We start from the raw sequence: 18,314 nt of genomic DNA on the forward strand, positions 1-18,314 counted from the left end.
AATACACTGTCATTGATTTGGCTGTGAAGGCACCAGCATTTTATTGTGTGGGTCCATGCTTTCTGCTCTGTATTAGTCTGCATCCCAGGACCTGCATCTGGAGCATATTTTCCAGTGTGCTAATGTTTACATGCGTGCCATGCAAATTTAATTTATTGGAGCTGCCTGGGTCCTAGCAACCTATAGAATACATTGTGCCATGCACTGTATGCATGTGAACGGTAAAGCAGACAGCATCTGCATAACCACTTGGTGACTGCCAACCGACCGCAGATCTACTGCGGCAGAGCTGCACCAGATCACTTATGTGATTCGGCTTTTCTGGGGAGACGATGTGCGTCTGATGCGCTGGCTGTCCTGACAATTACTACAGCACAAGCCTGATCAGCGGGTCCTATCGGGTAGTGCCTGTGCATGCGCAGTATGTAAGGGCCACTCCAGCTGATTTTCTGATCAGCTGGCGTGATGTCTGCATTGTGCATGCACACATCGTAGGAGGTGTCTCTCGATGGAAGATGCCATTTTACAGCCACAATTGAAACCCATGCAAACAGCGGAGTGAGACTGTAGTAGTCAAGATTGTGCCTCGCTGTTGTGGGGCGGCTTTACAGTGTGTTGATGGTCCGGTTTTGTGTGTGTTGCAGGGTGGGTTTGCTGTGTTGCAGGGTGGGTTTGCTGTGTTGCAGGGTGGGTTTGCTGTGTTGCAGGGTGGGTTTCGCCTGTGTCTAAGGCCCCTTGCACACTGGGGCGTTTTTCATGCGGTACAGCGCTAAAAATAGCGCTGCTATACCGCATGAGAAATCATGCCCTGCAGTGTTCAATGTGAAAGCCCGAAGGCTTTCACATTGAAGCGGTGCGCTAACAGGAGCGCACCAAAAGTCCTGCTAGCCGCATCTTTACCGCGGTGTGTTCACCGCTCCTATACCGCGCCTTCCCATTGAAATCAATGGGAAAGCGCGGTATTAACCCTTTTTCGGCCGCTAGCGGGGGTTAAAACCTCACCGCTAGCGCCCGAATATCGCAGTAAATACGACGGTATAGCCGCGCTACAAATAGCGCGGCTATACCGTCACCGCGGCTCCACGCTGCAATGTGAAAGCAGCCTAAGGGCAGGTTGCAACACAGACAAAACCTGCCCTGCAACAGAGGCACACTCTGACAACTGTTTGCATAGGTTTCAATTGTGGCCGTGAAATGGTATCTTCCGTTCGAGAGATGTGTCCTACGATGTGCGCCATGGGGACGTCACGCCAGCTGATTGGGAAATCAGCTGGAGTGCCCCCTTTCATACTGCGCATGCCCGGGCACTTTGCGATAGCACACCATCCACTGATTTATTGCTGGAGCTCGCTGAGTGGTTGACAGAAGGTAAATAACATGTGTCTCTCTACAGACACAGGTTATGTGCTTATTTTTTTTGTTCTCCAAGGAGGGAGTAAAAACCAACACCTTGCTTAATGAAAACGGCACATGCTACACACAGTAAACATTGTTGGGCACACAGTTACACGTTTGCCTCTAAATGTTATCCCCTTTCCAGAGATAAACATTAGTACAGTGTATATTGTTAGCACCGATCACTGTATTAAGCCTAGTACACACAGTCAGAATGTTGGGCAGCATCGGCTGTTTCTATAGAAACGGCCACATTTGGCCTGTGTACTGGAGTCAGTCTGACAGAAGTGGGTAGTTTCGGCCAGCCTTTGTAAAACAGGCATGACTGAAAAAGGTCTGCCGATCAACGCTCTCGGCCAATGGCTGAGAGTGCTGACAGGAGTGTTCTGGTGTGGGGCTGTCCCCCTGTCAGAACACAATAGCGCAGCAGGGGAGATCGTTGTACTAACATTGGATTGTTAGTACATCGGCTCCTCCCTCATCTGCCCGTTTTGTTTGTTTTTGGGCGTCAAGCCCTGCTGGGTTAAAAAAAAATAAAAAAATAAACTGTGTGTGTGTGTGTGTGTGTGTGTGTGTGTGTGTGTGTGTGTGTGTGTGTACTAGGCTTTAGTGTCCCCGGTGAGGTAAGTGGCAGTAAGTGTCTGTCCCCCCCCCCCCCCCCCCCAAGCGTCTGCCAGGTTGCCCGCTGCACTATCACAGTCCCACTGTAAGCCTCCATTCACACCTCCGCGACAACAGCGTATGGCGTACGTGGCGTATTTTGCCGCGAGTGTGAAACTTTATTTTTATTTTTTTCAAATTCTTCCCATTGCTGTCAATGGGAGAACGCCAATGTCGCCTGAAAAAAAGGGTCCGGGACTTTTTTTCAGGCGACAGGCGTACGGCGTCTATGAGATGTGAACCATCTCCATAGACAGCAATGGGAATTCCCCCCTCTAGCGGCAGAAGCGTCCGGCGTCGGGCGTTTTGTCGCATAGATGTGAATGGAGCCTTAAGCCCCGTACACACGGTCGGACTTTTGCCCAACCAACTTCAAAATCCGGCACTTTTCGTATTTGTCCGACCGTGTGTACGTTCCATCGGACCAACTTTTTTGGCTTCAATCGGACAAAAAGTTGGGTCTGTGAACGGACCAACTTTCTGTTCCGAAAAGTCCGATTGTGCAAAGTGCGACCGTGTGTACAGCAAACCATCGGACTTTTGGACAAAGTACAAATGCGCATGCTCAGAACTAATGTTAAACTCAACCAACAATAGCAGAAGTTAACCAAAGGGTGGCGGTAAAGAGCAAGTAAAACCACGTGATGTTGGGAAAGTGTTAGAAAAGTTTGCAGAAAAGTCCGAGCGTGTGTATGCTATGGGTGTGATCGGACAAATCAATTAAGACAAAAATCCAAGGGAAATTTTGTTGGATGTCCTACCGTGTGTATGAGCCTTAAGTCGCTGATCACAGCCATTACTAGTTATAAAAAGAAAAACGAATTTGAATATCTATAACATAGTTTGTAGATGCTATAACCTTTACGCAGACCAAATAATATAAATAATTTGAGAAACAAATAGAAACCTACATGCCATTGATCTACCCTTCCTTTTTCTTCTCTGGTGGTGGATGCCATTTAGTTGCAGTAGTACAGTAAGCCCATGCTGCTGTGGGGATATACCGCCATAGTATGTTCATGACCGCTTGGGCTCAGAGGAAGTGGATTGAATGAAACTGGATGTTGTTCAGTCATGAAGGCTGGTGACATTTGCTGTCGGGTATAACTGGCTATGTGTTTTTATTTTAATGCAATGGGAGAGTGGTTCAGTTCCAACTCCTCCTGCATTATGCACAGCTGTAAAAGGTCTAACATTTTTGGTAACATGATGTCTTTGTCCAGTCTAGAATTGACCACAAAATGGTTGACGAAGATATAAGCGAGAGGAAGCTGAAAATTGCATCAATTCTGGACAGAGTTAAAAAACTTAAGAAAGCTGACGATTCTTTGAAGTACAGCAGTGAAGATAATTGGACGGGTGAATTGATCTCTACAAAGTCATCGGCTGATACAACAGGTAAGAATCGTCTGCGTTTTAAGTTAAACGGGGGGGGGGGGGGGTCAGTATCCTTTTGATTCTCCCATGAATCTTTGGGAGTGAATGTGGGAGGTACACTGGGCATGGAAATATGAACTCGTACACTGGGCATGGAAATATGAACTCGCTCACTTCAACATAAATAGCACCCCTCATTCTGTCTGCAGCAAGCCGTACATAACACACGGTATAATGGGTTACAGCCTTATAAATACAAAGCATTTTAATATGAATGCAAACCAGTGCAACATGTCAGGGACCACCAGTGTAGAGCGGGGTTTATTAGAAATCGCTTGTATAACACAGCGGGGATCTTTTTCTGTGCCAGGTATAGTATATCAGAACACTGATCGCTGATGCCCCGCCTCCCGGTATTATGATTGACAGCGCATTGTGCCAATACCGGAGGGAGGCAGACATCAGTGTTCTTGTATAATATACCTGACACATCGGGACATCCTACGCCGAGGGGGTAGAGTCTTTTCGGCAAAGTCTGGCAGCATCCACCGGACCTTCCTAGCGCATGCGCCACTGATGTCAGCGGCTGCATGCAATGTGAATATCTCCTAAACCGTACAGCCCTGTAGGTAAAAAAAGTCAAGAAAAGTATACAACCACTTTAAGAAACTTCCAGGGAGCCTCAAGGAGCCCAAAGATGTTTGAAGGAAGGTGTTTCTACTTTAATATTTCCACTTTATCATATGTGCACAGCTGGCAGATACACTTTAAAGAGGAGGTCCGTCGTGTTTTTTTTTTTTAAGTCGGCAGTTACAAATACTGCAGCTGCTGACTTTTAAAATAAGGACACTTGCCTGTCCAGCGTACCCACGATGTCGGCACCCGAAGCCGATCTCTGTTTCGGCTCTCGGGTGCTGCGGCCGCTATCTTCGGCCACCACCTTGCGGCTTCACTTCTTGGTTCCCTACTGCGCATGCGCAACTTGCGCTGTGAAATGCCACTGGTCCCTGCTGTTTTCTAGGACCCATGTCTCTCCCTGAAGAAGGGGGGAGGGGGGGCGCTGGATGTGACGTAGACCCCAGCAGATCCAGATATGCCCGGAAGTGGGTGCAAATACCTGTCTTGGGTATCTGTATCCCCCCCCCCCTCTGAAAGGTGGCAAATGTGACACCAGAGGGGGGGAGGAATCCAAACAGTGGAGGTTCTATTTTTGTGTGGACCTCTGCTTTAAACAGGGAGTGGGGTGATGCACAAAAAACGTGTTTGCAAACTCTTTTATCATATTCTTTAATGGGGGGGGGGGGGAGGGGAAATTAAATACATTATGTAGAAAGGTGCCAATTTATTTTAATGCAGCCGCTTGTGATTTGCAGGGTGGCCAGGGAATAAGGTAAGGTTTGCTGAACAATAGTTTGAGGCGCTTTTTCCAGGCATTTGAGTGGGCGTTCCAAAGTGTATTTTAATTGGATTACGTTTAGGGTAAAAACTATACCTTCAACATTTTAGTTATGTTTTTTTGAGGTGATTTCTTGGTTACTTCTATTTATTTTTAATGCCTAATACTTTCCTTTCCTCCCTTTTTAGAACATTCTGGAGTTTTTAATTCTTTTCTGACACCAAAGACCCCAGAAGAATGGCTAGCTTTTCTTTTAAAGTTAGAAAACACAGGCCTTCCACAGATTGACCATGTACTGCTTAATAGACTGCTTGATAATTACAGTGATGCCGTTGGATCACTTCCGGCAGAAGATCACAGCCACAATGAGAGTTATGCAAAAATCTTGGTACGATTTGCAGAGCTGAAAGCGTAAGTATTACTGTTTACTAGAGTAACACCGTGTGTGTGTGTGTGTGTGTGTGTGTGTGTGTGTGTGTGTTTTTTTGCCATGTATGTTCAAGGATAGCAAGCTACAGAGAAAACCGAGGAGCAATCAATCTTTCCTCTATTGCCTCTGTGATTAATCTGGAAGTGATGATTTCATCACTTCCAGTTTCAGAGTTGTCATGCTGATCAAGCAAGATCTGTGGATGGATTTGGCAGCTTTCCTTGGTGGGCACGTAATCCTATTGCTTAAATGGTTGGTGGAACTTCCCTGCAAGAAATGGATCAGAAGGCTGCCTTTTGAGGGTCGCCGCATGTTTGGACCAGCTCTGCATGCAGTACATAACTGTAGGAAATGCTCCCTCTTACTCCTAAAGAAGGTTAATGTGGCAGGTCGGGAACTGATACCTTCAGAAGGAGCAAGCCTCAAACTTTAAGCAAAAGCCTGCATCTCAGTTCTGTAGGAAGAATTCTACTTGCAAGTCCTCACCACATTGAAGGCATGCCCCCACTTGTGTGGATGTGGGGACATCTTATGTCATCCTTTGTGGCCTCCTGTACTCAAGAAGTCAGAGAAATTGGGTCCACAGTGTGGTGTCCAGCGGGTAACAAGCTGGAGTGTCATTGCTTTTCTCCTTCATGCTCTCTGCTCAAGGGAATCCTCAGTCACAAAAGTGTTGTGTGTGTGTTTTTTTTTTTTTCTGGAAAAGCTGCAGTCCTTGGGGGTTCACCACACCCATAGCAGAGGCAGAGATTGTTTTATTGACACAGAGGCGACCTGGGAGTGGGCACGCACAAGTGCCCCTATAGCAAGCTTGGCAAGGGGGAGTGGACAGGATTGCTGGCAGGAGGGGACCTAAGAAGAGGAGGATTGAGGCTGCTCTGTGCAAAATCGCTGCACACAGCAGGCAAGTACTCTCTACTCCTCAGATAGCATGCCAAGAGATAACTACTTGTATCCGGAAGAGCCACGCCCCCCCCCCACACACACACACACAATTTTAGCAATTGCAAAATCACCTGGACGAGACTAGGAGGCTTCTGGGCCTAAAAAAAAATTCTGCAAAAAAACACAAGTGACCACACGCAGAAAGGGGCTTTGGATACAAATCGGAGTGCTTGAAAAAAGTAGAGCAGTCAAGGCATAGCGTTCATCCTAACGATATGGCACCGACCGAACTAAGAGAAAAGGCCATTTTGCCTCGACGTGAGGTCCTTTTTGATGGCCGCCAGCAATGAAGGAAAGTTAGGTGGAACATATCTTTACTGGGTAAAGCGATGCCCATGTATTTTATGAGAGGTGGCCCATTTGAAGAGGGAAAAATGGTCTAGAGAAGGGTGTTTATCGAGGCCGGCATAGATATATTCTGTGCCTCCGACTTCTGATAATTGTCAGGAAAAAGAGTTCTAACTCTAACTAGTGTCTGGATTTCTACTCTCTTGGCCCCTGAGGTCATTGGGAAGTCCCTTGATTTGGGCCTGCATGAAGGTGCTGGCAAAGATGGTCCTCCTGCCTAGTTTCGCTCCAGGACTTTTCAGTTTATTATCCTGCTGGTATGGGGAAAACATCAGGAGTCTTGGATTTACAAATGCATGCAACTCCCAAGGCCAAGTCGGCTCTGGAATGGTGGATATACACGCAAATGCTGGATGTTGGAAAAATCCTTCCTTCTGATGACTTGGAAATTTTTTTTTTTTTTTTTGTGTTGTAATTTTATAGTATACAAAATTCCTTAAAACCCGACAACATTTCTCACCTCAATATATATCGGACCATCTTTCACCTATTTCAATACCCTTGCCCTCCATTGGATGGGGGAGCGTGGCTATGAAATGTTGGAAATGCCTTCATTCCTTATGACATGGAAAGTCTTAATGACAGCTGCCAGCCTTTTGTGCTGGGGCTATATTCGAGAGAACCCTCACAGTTCATGGAACGTAGTCGTGAGAGGAGGGACAAGAAGCTGCGCTGTTCAGGAGGAAGCAAACCTGCTCTTGTCTCAGAATTTTGCATTTGCGCTCTTGGCAGTTAAGCTGTCATGAGCTGAACCCTTTGGTTTTTGGGTTTGTGTTTTGACCTTGTTGCGGTGTTGCCCACCCCTCATGTTCAGGGGTTTGGGACATCCCAAATCATGAATATGAAATCCACTGATGTGCTTGTTATGTACTAGGATCCTACAGGTAATCCCAAACATTTTTTGCATAACTGTTTGTAATACAGGAGTGCAAGCTCCTTGCTCTATTGTGTAGAATGCCTTTTGTGTATCAAAGTGAGTGTACTTAGGTGTGGGGTGTGTTTTTTTTTTTTTTTTTTTTTTTTTTTTTTTTTAAAAGCTGCCTGTCTGTTTCAAACTTTATTAAAAGTTTGAATCTGTTTGACACACACCCGAGATGTTTAGAGTACTGGGAAGTTTTCTTGAAATGGATTTTGGAGAATTCTGGTTACATTTTTTACCTTGGCTTTCACAATATAGAGTAAAAGAGGTTCACTTTAAGAGTACAGGCGGGGGACAGATGCAGCATTGAACCTAGGTAATTATAAATCTGCAAAAACCCCATACTTCTCTTTTAACTGCTGCTCTGCCCATACACGCAGTATAATTGCATCCCTTTTGCTCTCCTGCAATTCCGTGTGGCTGCTGGGAGTGGAGAGGAAGCCTATTTATGCTGAAAGTTGCAAGCATGCTAAAAGTGGGTTATAATGGAAGTCTGTCTGAGTTGAAAAGGATATTTTGGGTGGAGTTCTGTTCTAAAGAATTATGTTTTGAAACACCAAGAATTGGTCAACAAAGTTTTTAAGTGGTATTAAACCCTTACATTTGAAGTGACTAGCCTTAGGTGATACAGGGTTTAAACAAGTCCTCCATAATTTGTACCTGCTTATCTGCAGCCGTTCTCTACACCCATCCATTCAAACTGCAGAATTTATAGAGCTTGTCTGAGCTTTCAAAAAGCAGGGGCGGGCAGGTAAAGTTACTCTGCAGACCTTAACCACTTGCTGACGGCCGTACGACTTTGTACGGCCTCAGCGCGGCTCCCAATTTCTAACAGGCCGTGTTTTTACGGCCTCTCCTTTACACGTTCCCCGCGCGCGCTCCCGAGCGCGCGGCGGGGAACTTCTGTACTGGCCGTGTCCCTTGGACACAGCCAGTCACAGATCGCCGTGAACGGCCAATCGGAGCGGCCGTTTCCTAGGCGATCTGTGCGGCCAATGAGAGATGATCTCATATGTTTACATATGAGATCATCTCTCATTCCCGGCTCTCGCAGACAGCGGTGCTGTCAGGGGAGAGAGGAGACGGATCTGTGTCTCTTGTACATAGAGACATAGATCGGTCACCCCCCCAGTCACCCCCCCTCCCCCACAGTTAGAACACACCCAGGCTACACATTTAACCCCTTCCTCACCCCCTAGTGTTAACCCTTCCCTGCCAGTCACATTTATACAGTAATTAGTGCATATTTATAGCACTGATTGCAGTATAAATGTGAATGGCGCCAAAAATGTGTCAAAAGTGTCCGATGTGTCCGCCATAACGGCGCAGTCCCAATAAAAATCGCAGATCGCCGCCATTTCTAGTAAAAAAAAAGCATTTATACAGTAATTAGTGCATATTTATAGCACTGATTGCAGTATAAATGTGAATGGCGCCAAAAATGTGTCAAAAGTGTCCGATGTGTCCGCCATAACGTCGCAGTCCCAATAAAAATCGCAGATCGCCGCCATTTCTAGTAAAAAAAAAAATTTATACAGTAATTAGTGCATATTTATAGCACTGATTGCAGTATAAATGTGAATGGCGCCAAAAATGTGTCAAAAGTGTCCGATGTGTCCGCCATAACGTCGCAGTCCCAATAAAAATCGCAGATCGCCGCCATTTCTAGTAAAAAAAATAAATAAATAAATAATAATAATTCTGTCCCTTATTTTGTAGGCGCTATAACTTTTGCGCAAACCAGTCGCTTATTGCGATTTTTTTTTTTTTTACTAAAAATATGTAGAATACGTATCGGCCTAGACTGAGGATAAAAAAAAAAACGTAAAAAAAAAAATTGAGCTATTTATTATAGCAACAAAGTAAAAATATTTTATTTTTTTTCAAAATTGTCGCTCTATTTTTGTTTATAGCGCAAAAAATAAAAACCGCAGAGGTGATCAAATACCACCAAAAGAAAGCTCTATTTGTGGGGAAAAAAGGACGTTAATTTTGTTTGGGAGCCACGTCGCATGACCGCGCAATTGTCAGTTAAAGCGACGCAGTGCCGAATCGCAAAAAGTCCTCTGGTCAGGAAGGGGTTTAAGTGCCCAGTAAGGAAGTGGTTAAAGTGCATGTAAACCCTCGCATGTACCCAGTAAAGTGAACAGCCTTAGATACACAGGGATGAAACAAATCTCCCTACATATGTTTTTTACATGTATATCTGCTGTCTTTATATACTGCTTAGAAAGTGCACATCGTGTTTTTTTTTTCTTCCTGATTAGCACTGCAGTGAAGCATGGGCATACAGCCAAGACGGCTGATTGGAGGAAAGGCGCACGCTCACACCCTCTCCATATAGGTAGACTTTCAGCTCCTGTACTTTGAATTGTTCAGATCAGTGCTAATGCTATTTATAGCAACCTCCCCAACATAAAACCTTAGGCTGCTTTTATCATATGTGACAGAGAACTAGTCGGGAGTTATCCATCAGATCACAGAAGAATGGAGCAGGAGACCGCTATGGGACATAGTGCTTTGAAGAGAGATGACAAAACACTGCAGATATGTGCCGAGCTCAAGTTTCATGCATTGGATTTATATCCACTTTAATGAGGGGAGCTGATTGGAGGGATCACACAGGCTAAAGCAATCTGGTTTTGTTCCATAAATATTTGATCATATTTGCTTAATACTATTTTTCAACAGCTCGTAGTTTTATTTTAAATTCTCCACTTTTTTTATTTTAGTGTTCTGGATCCAGATGAGGCACGTGACCAGTTCCAAATTACAAGATTAAACTGCAAAACATTTGCTTTTGTGTTTACTGCTTTTGCTCAGTTCGAGCTTTCAGGAGGTAATTTTTTAAAGAATATTTTTAAAACTTATTTTTTTTTTTTTAGTTAAGTATACTGATTTGATGGTGAAAAGTATTGTATGAGCTTCTAAAATTTTATATTTCTATTTTAAGGAATTGCATTTGCACAATATGGCAACATTTTTCATAGTTTATATACTCTACGTAAACCTAGTAGCCCAATTTTGAGGCTTTAAAGATTTTCTCTTGGCCAGTACAACATCCACCATGTGCGCATCTCAATACATATCAAAGCATAAGGGAACTGTGCATGGATACAAGTCTGTATCATACCAGGCTGTATGCTGGAGCTTCCTCCTCACCACTTTTTATTTTTCTCTGTCAGGAAATCTAATTTTTCTCTCTATAATTGTGTCTGATATTTACAGCCACTTTAATCCTCCATTTCCTCTGAGTGCAGGCTGAGGGGAGGGCTGTGTGAAGTCACTGGGAAAAAAATGGCCTTGAGTTTCTGTGTGTGTGTCTCCTGTAGGGAGTAGTATAACACAAGATTGCTAAATCATCATCCATTATAAAGCTGTGCCCTTTAATGGGTGATATGGGGGGGGGGGTTGGAATGTTTCTGGCTTCAGGTATGCTTGAATAAATTTATGGTATGGCTTAGACAATCAACTGTTGTCTGAATCTTGTCCATAGCATACTTGCTGACCATTCATTCATTCATTCATTCATTCATCCATAGGCTCTAACCAAAATGTGACTTGGGTATTTAAAGTGATACTAAAGTCTTGTATGTGGATTTTTTTTTTTGTTGTTTAAAAATAACAAACATGTTCTGCTTACCTGCTTTGTGAAGTTGATTTTGCACAGAGCAGCCCTGATCCTCTTCTCGGGTCCCTCCCTTCTGTTGAGTGCCCCCACAGCAAGCAGCTTGCTATGGGGGCACCCGGGCTATAGCTTCCTGTGTCAATTCAGACATGGAGCCACAGCCTGACCCCGCCCCCTCTCCAGATTGGGTGGCTTGCTGACTTTGACAGCGGGAGCCAATGGCGCTGCACTGCTGTCTCAGCCAATGAGGAGTCCCGAGACATTCCTACAACAATGCTGGATCTATAGGGACCTCAGGCAAGTATTATGGGGGAGCTGCTGCAAACAGAAGGCTTTTTTATCCTAATGAGTGAGTGAGAGACTTGTAAAGCGCAACACATGCGAACTGAATCGCCTCTGGGCGCTGTATCCATTTCATTGATAAGGAACCCCTTGACCTCAGAAGAGATGGGTTTTAATCTTTCTCCTGAAGGCCAAGTGGTCCGACTCCAGTCGGATGGTGGCTGGTAGTGCATTCCACAGGCGGGGTCCTTGGACTGCAAATCTTCGATTTCCTTTGGACTTGTATCTGGAGGAGGTTTTGATTGGTGGATCGCAGAATGCGATTGGGGTTATGGGCTTTTATTTTTTTCGCATAGATATTGGGGGGGGCGTTGCCTTGAATACACTTGTGTATTAGACAGAGTGCCTTGAAAGTGATTATCTTTTTACTGGCAACCAATGAAGGGATCTTGGTGAAGGTGAGATTGATTCCCATGGTTTTTTCCCAGTCACTAGTTGAGCGGCCGTATTTTGAACAACTTGCAGACGAGTGATTTGGTATTTGGGGAGTCCTAGATGGAGGGCATTTGCGTAGTCGAGTCTGGAATTGATGATTGTTCCCACCACGACTGCAATGTCCTCTTTCGGGATAAAGGGCGTGAGTCTGCGTAGTAGGCGCAGCAGATGGTGGGATCCGCTGACTACTGACCCTATTTGTGCATCCATTGTCATGTAGGTATCGAAAATGACTCCGAGACTTTTGACTTGGTGCTAGGGGTGATAGTTTTACCCAGAATGGGTGGGGGAGTGCATGTTGACGCGGGGTGATTTTTCCCGTTGGCGTGAAACAGGAGAAGTTCTGTTTTCGAATCATTGAGTTTAAGATGACTTTTTGTCATCCAGTTATCTATTAGAGTGAGGCATTTCTCTAGTCCAAGAGAATGATCCTTTTTGTTGCAGATGCGGAAATACAGTTGTGTGTCGTCTGCATAAGAGTGGTAAAGTAACTTCTGGTTACTGATGATTTCAAAGAGAGGGCGAAGATAGATATTAAACAATAAGGGAGATCCCTCAGGGACTCCGCATTTTCACAAGTGAAAGACCCCAGTTTCACTATTTGTGATCGGTTTTCCAAGAAGGAGAACCAGGGTAAAACACCTTCAGCGACTCCGGCTACTTCAGCTAGCCTAGCCAGTAGTAGTCCGTGGTCTACAGTGTCAAAAGCCACGCTTAGGTCCAGCAGTATCAGGAGACAAGATTCTCCTTTGTCTGCGGCCTCTAGAGCGTCATCCCATATTTTAAGCAGCGCCGTTTCTGTTCCGTGACCCGGACGGAAGCCTGCTTGAAACGGGTCGAGTAATTAATGGGTGTCTAAATGCAGTTGCAGCTGTTGTACAACTACTTTCTCCATTACCTTGGAGAAGACATTTAGAGCTGTTATGGGCCTCCGGTTGTTTGGGTCTTTGGGGTCGAGGGTACTTTTTTTTTTTTTTTTAGAATTGGTTTTATTGTACCTTGTTTCAGCAAGGTGGGCACCATGCCCTCCTTGAATGATTGGTTTATGAGCTCCATGATAGCTGGTGCCAGTATATCGGCACTTTCTTTCAGCAGTTAAGTGGGGATGATATCATTGGGTGCTGTGCTATTACGCAGAGTCCCGATGATATTTTTAGTGGCATCGATGGAAATGGGTTTTAGAGTGAATTTTGGTTATTGCGGTGGATTTATGTGGGTATTAGGTCTGTGATTTGGGGGGGGGGGGGAGTTGCTGACGGTTCTATTTTGCTTAATACTTTCACAGATTTTTTTCAATTTTATTAATGAAATAATCCGATAATTCGTTGCAAAATTTGTGTGAATCAGAATTGGGGGCCTCTAAACAAGCAGGATTCATAGTCTGAGTGACCAGCTTGAAGAGTTCTCGGGGGCGGTTAAGGGCATTTGCGATGATGTTGGAGAAATTTTTTATTTTTTTTGGCCGTGAAGATTTCTTTGATATTTCTTTGTTATCTTGTAAATGGTGTGGTTTTTGTCTGAAGAGCACCTTTTCCACGCAGCTTCTGCTCTTCTACGCTCTTGCTTTTAGCAACGTCAGCTGGTCATTAAACCAGCTGGAGTTGTTTTTCCGGATGCAAGTTTTGCGTTTTGGTGCTACCAAGTCGGCTGACTGTAGTAGTGCCTTGTTGATGGCGTCAAGTGTTTCTGTGGCTGTTTGTTTTTGTTGGGTTGTTTTTATTTTGTTCCCTAGTGTTGGTTTGAAGAGTTCCGAGTGGAGCTTCTTCTGAGATCTAGTCCAGTGAGTTGTCACCGGCTTTTGTCGTTTTTTTTTTTTTTTTTTGGGCTGGCGTTTTTGGTGATTGTGAATTTGATGGCATGGTGATCGGTCCATGGTTGCGGCTCATTTCCCACAATGTCAATTTCCAAATCTTGTTTGAAAATGAGATCGAGCGTATGGCCTGAGGCATGAGTATTAGTTGCTGCAGACCTAATCCTTCCAGATGGTCAATGCAGGCATCGGCGACGGGGTCCAGCGAGGAGTTGGCCCAGAGGTTGAAATCCCCAAGCACCAAAAGGTGTTTGATGTTTAGGGTATATGTGGAGATGAATTCAGTCAATGACGTGAGAAGGTGCGTTTTTGGGCCTGGTGGTCTATAGCAAAGTAGCATATGGACCGTATCTTGGATTTGTTTGCAGCTGCAGAGTGAGGGTTTCCATGAATGCAAGCGAGTTTTGAAGGACTGGTTTGGTGATTGAGAGGGGAGTCTTGTGGATCACCGCCAGGCCCCCCTCTTTGCCCCACTCTGTTTTGCATTTGTATGCGATAATTTGCTGGCACCAATTCTGTTAGAATGGTGTTGCAGTCGGCTGTCAGACAGCTTTCGGTGATGAAGAGGCAGTCTAGATCGTGTTGAAGGATGAAATCATAGATTTCTTGTCAGTGTTTTACTGCCGATCTTGTGTTGACCAAAGCGCATTATATGAGCTTGGGATGGGGTACCTGCGCGTAGTTTTTGACTGTTGATCGTCGATTGATTCTCAACAGTCGCTCATTCCTTAGAGCTTTTTTGGTGACAACTGGGAGTATAGAGGCAAATGGTTTTAGTTCCCGGATGGTTTCTGCAGAGTATTTTAGGTAACCCATGGTCGCAGAAAAAAAACGCAGGGAAGTAATGTTGATTGGGGGGGTCTTATATGGTGATGGGTGAAAGACTGTCCAAGTAAGCCGTCACTCGCTGAGTCTTCTCTCCCCGATTGGTCCAGAGGAAGGCGAAAAACCCCAGGCGTCCTGTGCCAATCTGCAGCGACCGGGGAAAAAAAATTCCTTCCTGACCCCTCAACGGGCAATCGGTGCAACCCTGGATCAATTGCCTAGGGGGGGGGGGGAAGAGATATGTACCCCTGTGTTAAACTATGGGAGTCCTGGTTGTTTGTCCTGTCTGCAGAACCCGAGAGCTGGGAGGACCCTGCCTGGCTGCACTATCCCTGGGGAGAGTTGACTCGTTTGAGAGCATCCTGCTCACTGTCCCTGGGGTGAGCATACTAAGGAGATAGTGTCTGCTGCACCGCTGAATCTATATATCAAGAGTTCCAACTTTACTAGCTGCAAGCTTGTTCTGGGTCAGTGATTGAAAAAAATAATGAAGACTCCTGTCTTAACTCCTGTTTCAAACTCCTGGTTTTTAACTCGGGCACTTTTGTTCAAATGCACTTCTGGTCAGAGAATCCACATGTGAAGCCACCATCAACTGGGAGCCATTGCATGCATTAAGATAAACTTTCTGCCCCTTTTAATCACTTTATTTTCAAAATGTGATTGTTCACAATAATTCAGTAAATATTTAGCACCATTTTTCATGATTATAGGTTGTCTGATATGCTACTACATTTGAAAGTAAAAAGTATCTGAGGGCTAAATGTAGAAAATATTTTGTTAAAGTGAAGCTTATTGAGCATAATAAACAGCATATGCATTCAAGTGCAACAGGCACCATTCGAAAGGATAGAGAATTTGACATGACCATTATATATATATATATATATATATAATCTCTCTCATAACAGGTCATATTGCCAAGGATAGGCCAGAAACCGAAAAAACAGGATCTATTGCGTCCTGAATGTTGGGTTAGTAGCCAACTTAGAGTGTGGCATAGTGCAAAGCCAAAAGATGTACAGTCGATCAAAATGTGTGGAGGGCAGTGTCATGGGATACAACAAGGACTGTGTGTTGTTCAAAAATTATTCTTTGCTTGTGCAGATAGGAGTCCTCTATCCATCTGTCCCAGGTTTTATTAAATTTGGCTGGGCAACCCCTATGGGAATACAGTACTTACCTTTTTTTTATTTATTTTTTGTGATTTCTGGGAAAAGCCGGTCCTTTTCCAGGTTTCGGAATGGGGACAATAAGAGCTTCACCCATGGAGCTTGGGAGTGTGGCAGTCGAAGATGTGGGTGTATAACGCCTGCAATTTAGGGATAAGGACCTCTTGGAATTGTTGAATTCTAAGGGAAAGGCCAGGTGCCTTAGATGATGGGAGATGCACCAGTGCCTCCGCTATGCAGTCTGGGGTGATGGGTGCCTCCCAGCTGGTTGATTTGAGGGTGGGGAAGTTAATGTTTTGAAGGAACAGTCAATTTGTCCTGGGAGTGACTGGCAGTAGAGGTGTAAAGGTCAGAATAAAACTGCTTAAACTCAACTACCACCTGAACAGTCTGTGATCATGGCTCCAGATGCCAATTGAAGCTGGACCACCATTATGAGCCAGGTGAGCCATATAAGCAAGCGGTTTGCCTGTGTGTTTTTTTGTGTACAGACTCATTGCTTACTAAAAAAGATTACCTGTTTTGGCTTGCTCAGTGTAGTTGGTCAGTTAGTCTGGACTGCAGTGCGCACAAAGGCAGCATTAGTTGTTGATGGGTCAGTGAGGAGCACTTGTTCAAAATAACTAAGTCACTCCTCGGCCTGCTTTAGAACAAATTTAGATGAGGCTTTGTGTCTGTTAATAAGTGCAGAAGGCATCATATGAACGTGCAGTTTGGACCCATTCTTGCTGGATATCCTCCAGGTCTGACATGGCAAACCAAAACTGGATCAGCCGCCCCATGCGCACCGAAGGGACTGAGGGCAGTCGCAGGTTCACCCAGTAAGGTGAGTGATCAGAGGGTACCCTGACGCAAAATCCAGCATCGAGGAGGTCAGACATCAGGTTAGGGAGATCAAAATCGTGTCGATGCGAGACATAGCAAACTGAGGGAGTAAAGCAGGCGTAAGCAACTGCTGTCGGGTACCTATGCCTCCAAGTGTCTGTCATGGCAAACTCTGAAAGGAACCTCCCAAATCTAGTGAGCGAGAGTCTATCAAAGGTGGGATCAATCGTCATGTTAAAATCTCCCAGCCAAATAGCAGGCACTGTGGGGTGTTTGGTCATAAATGCCCCTCCCTCCTGTAGGACGGCAAACTGAAATGGTGGCGGAATATAAAACGCCATGAGGCGAACTTCCAGGCCACCAATGGTGGCGTAAAGGAACAGGGACCGACCCAGCGTGTCCAACTGCAGATAATGGAGCTGAAATTGTACCGCTTTAGCAATTGGGATGGCAGCACCACGGAGAGTTGGAGGTGTAGGGGGCTTGGTATAACCAACCCCAGGGCTTTTTGAGCGCCAGTTGCATCTGCCCTGTAATATGTGTATCCAAGAGGACGGATTTGTCCGTGCACAGATATTTGAGGTGGGCTAGGAAGACAGCTTGTCTGTGTGGAAGAGGCATGATTACACGCCCACTGTGCACACCCTACGCCATTCAGCTCCAGGCGACACCCTTCTACCCGAAGGTTTGTTTTACAGATTTTCAGATTTGTGCTACAATGTTTTCCTCTACCTCTGTTGAAAAATCAATGATTGTAGCATCTTTTGTAACTATTTTTTTTTTATTTTTTTTTTAGGAAACTTTAAAAAAAGCAAGCAAATTCTTCTGAGAGGAAAGGAATGTGGAGCTATTCCAGCTGAGATGATTGAGTTGGCATTGAAGAACCTGCAATTAAGGAAACCTCAGCTGATATCAGAGGAAGATAAAGAAAATTTATCTTGTTAGTATTTTTCTAGTTGAAACCATTGTTGGATAAGCCTATACTAGTCACCATTATTTTTCAAATTTGATTTTTTTTTTTTTTTTGTGCAGTGTCTCTACATCAACATAATGGAGAAAATGTTCAAAGCAATGGCTTTGGGAGACCAAGGAAAACGAGAAGTGAAAGCTCAGGCGAGCTCTCTGTAAACATGAGATTTTTATTTGGGTAAGTGGATAGTGTGTGTGTGTGTGTGTGTGTGTGTGTCTACATGACCTGATTTATTGCTTCATTTTCATAGGGAAAAGGTTAGTTCACCTGAAGATTGTGGAGAGATGCAACGAAAACCTTTAGCAAATGTGCCTATTAAGGTAATTTTGTAATATGTTGACATCCCCAGAAGGTACCAAGTATTTATTTAATTTATTAATTGAGATTTGTTTTTTGTTTTGTAACTTGCTAGACATGTCAGTTTGGAAGGGTAACTGTACAGTCTGTAACTTCCTCAAATGCTGGAACAACAAATCCTAGTGTGTTCTCCACCTCAAGTGTTGAAAGGTAAGAATCTGACAAGCATACTTTGATAACATATCATAAAATAAGGTATGAGTTCAAATCTGCAAGTGTACTTTTATTTATATATATATATATATATATATATATATATATATATATATATATATATAAAATTAGGGCTGCGGAAATTAACGATTAATTGGTCGATTAATCGTTAATTTCTTTGGTCGATTAAAATTATTTTGATCGATTGACGATCCGCGGAGTGAGCTCCGCGGTCTCGCCCATAGGAAAGGCCGCGGCTTCGGCCTAGCTCCGGAGCCGCGGCGCGCTGACGTCATCATCACCTGCCCGCCTGCTTGTATCTTCTTC

At 44.5% G+C, this 18,314-nt stretch overlaps 1 protein-coding gene across 2 annotated transcripts in view; it reads left to right on the forward strand.

Annotated features, from left to right (window-relative positions):
* TTK (TTK protein kinase) overlaps window positions 1-18,314 on the forward strand; it is a 75,165-nt gene that overhangs the window by 559 nt on the left and 56,292 nt on the right. Inside the window, exons 2-8 of one of the 2 annotated variants that reach the window (XM_040350005.1) lie at window positions 3,284-3,453; window positions 5,017-5,239; window positions 10,203-10,309; window positions 17,304-17,447; window positions 17,540-17,654; window positions 17,728-17,797; window positions 17,890-17,984. In XM_040350005.1, coding sequence (XP_040205939.1) covers window positions 3,284-3,453; window positions 5,017-5,239; window positions 10,203-10,309; window positions 17,304-17,447; window positions 17,540-17,654; window positions 17,728-17,797; window positions 17,890-17,984 — 924 coding nt within the window. Of the gene's footprint in view, window positions 1-3,278; window positions 3,454-5,016; window positions 5,240-10,202; window positions 10,310-17,303; window positions 17,448-17,539; window positions 17,655-17,727; window positions 17,798-17,889; window positions 17,985-18,314 lie in introns of both variants that reach the window. The other variant, XM_040350006.1, reaches the window with a different exon arrangement.

This window comes from Rana temporaria, chromosome 4, assembly GCF_905171775.1.
Source record: "Rana temporaria chromosome 4, aRanTem1.1, whole genome shotgun sequence".
Taxonomy (NCBI): domain Eukaryota; kingdom Metazoa; phylum Chordata; class Amphibia; order Anura; family Ranidae; genus Rana; species Rana temporaria.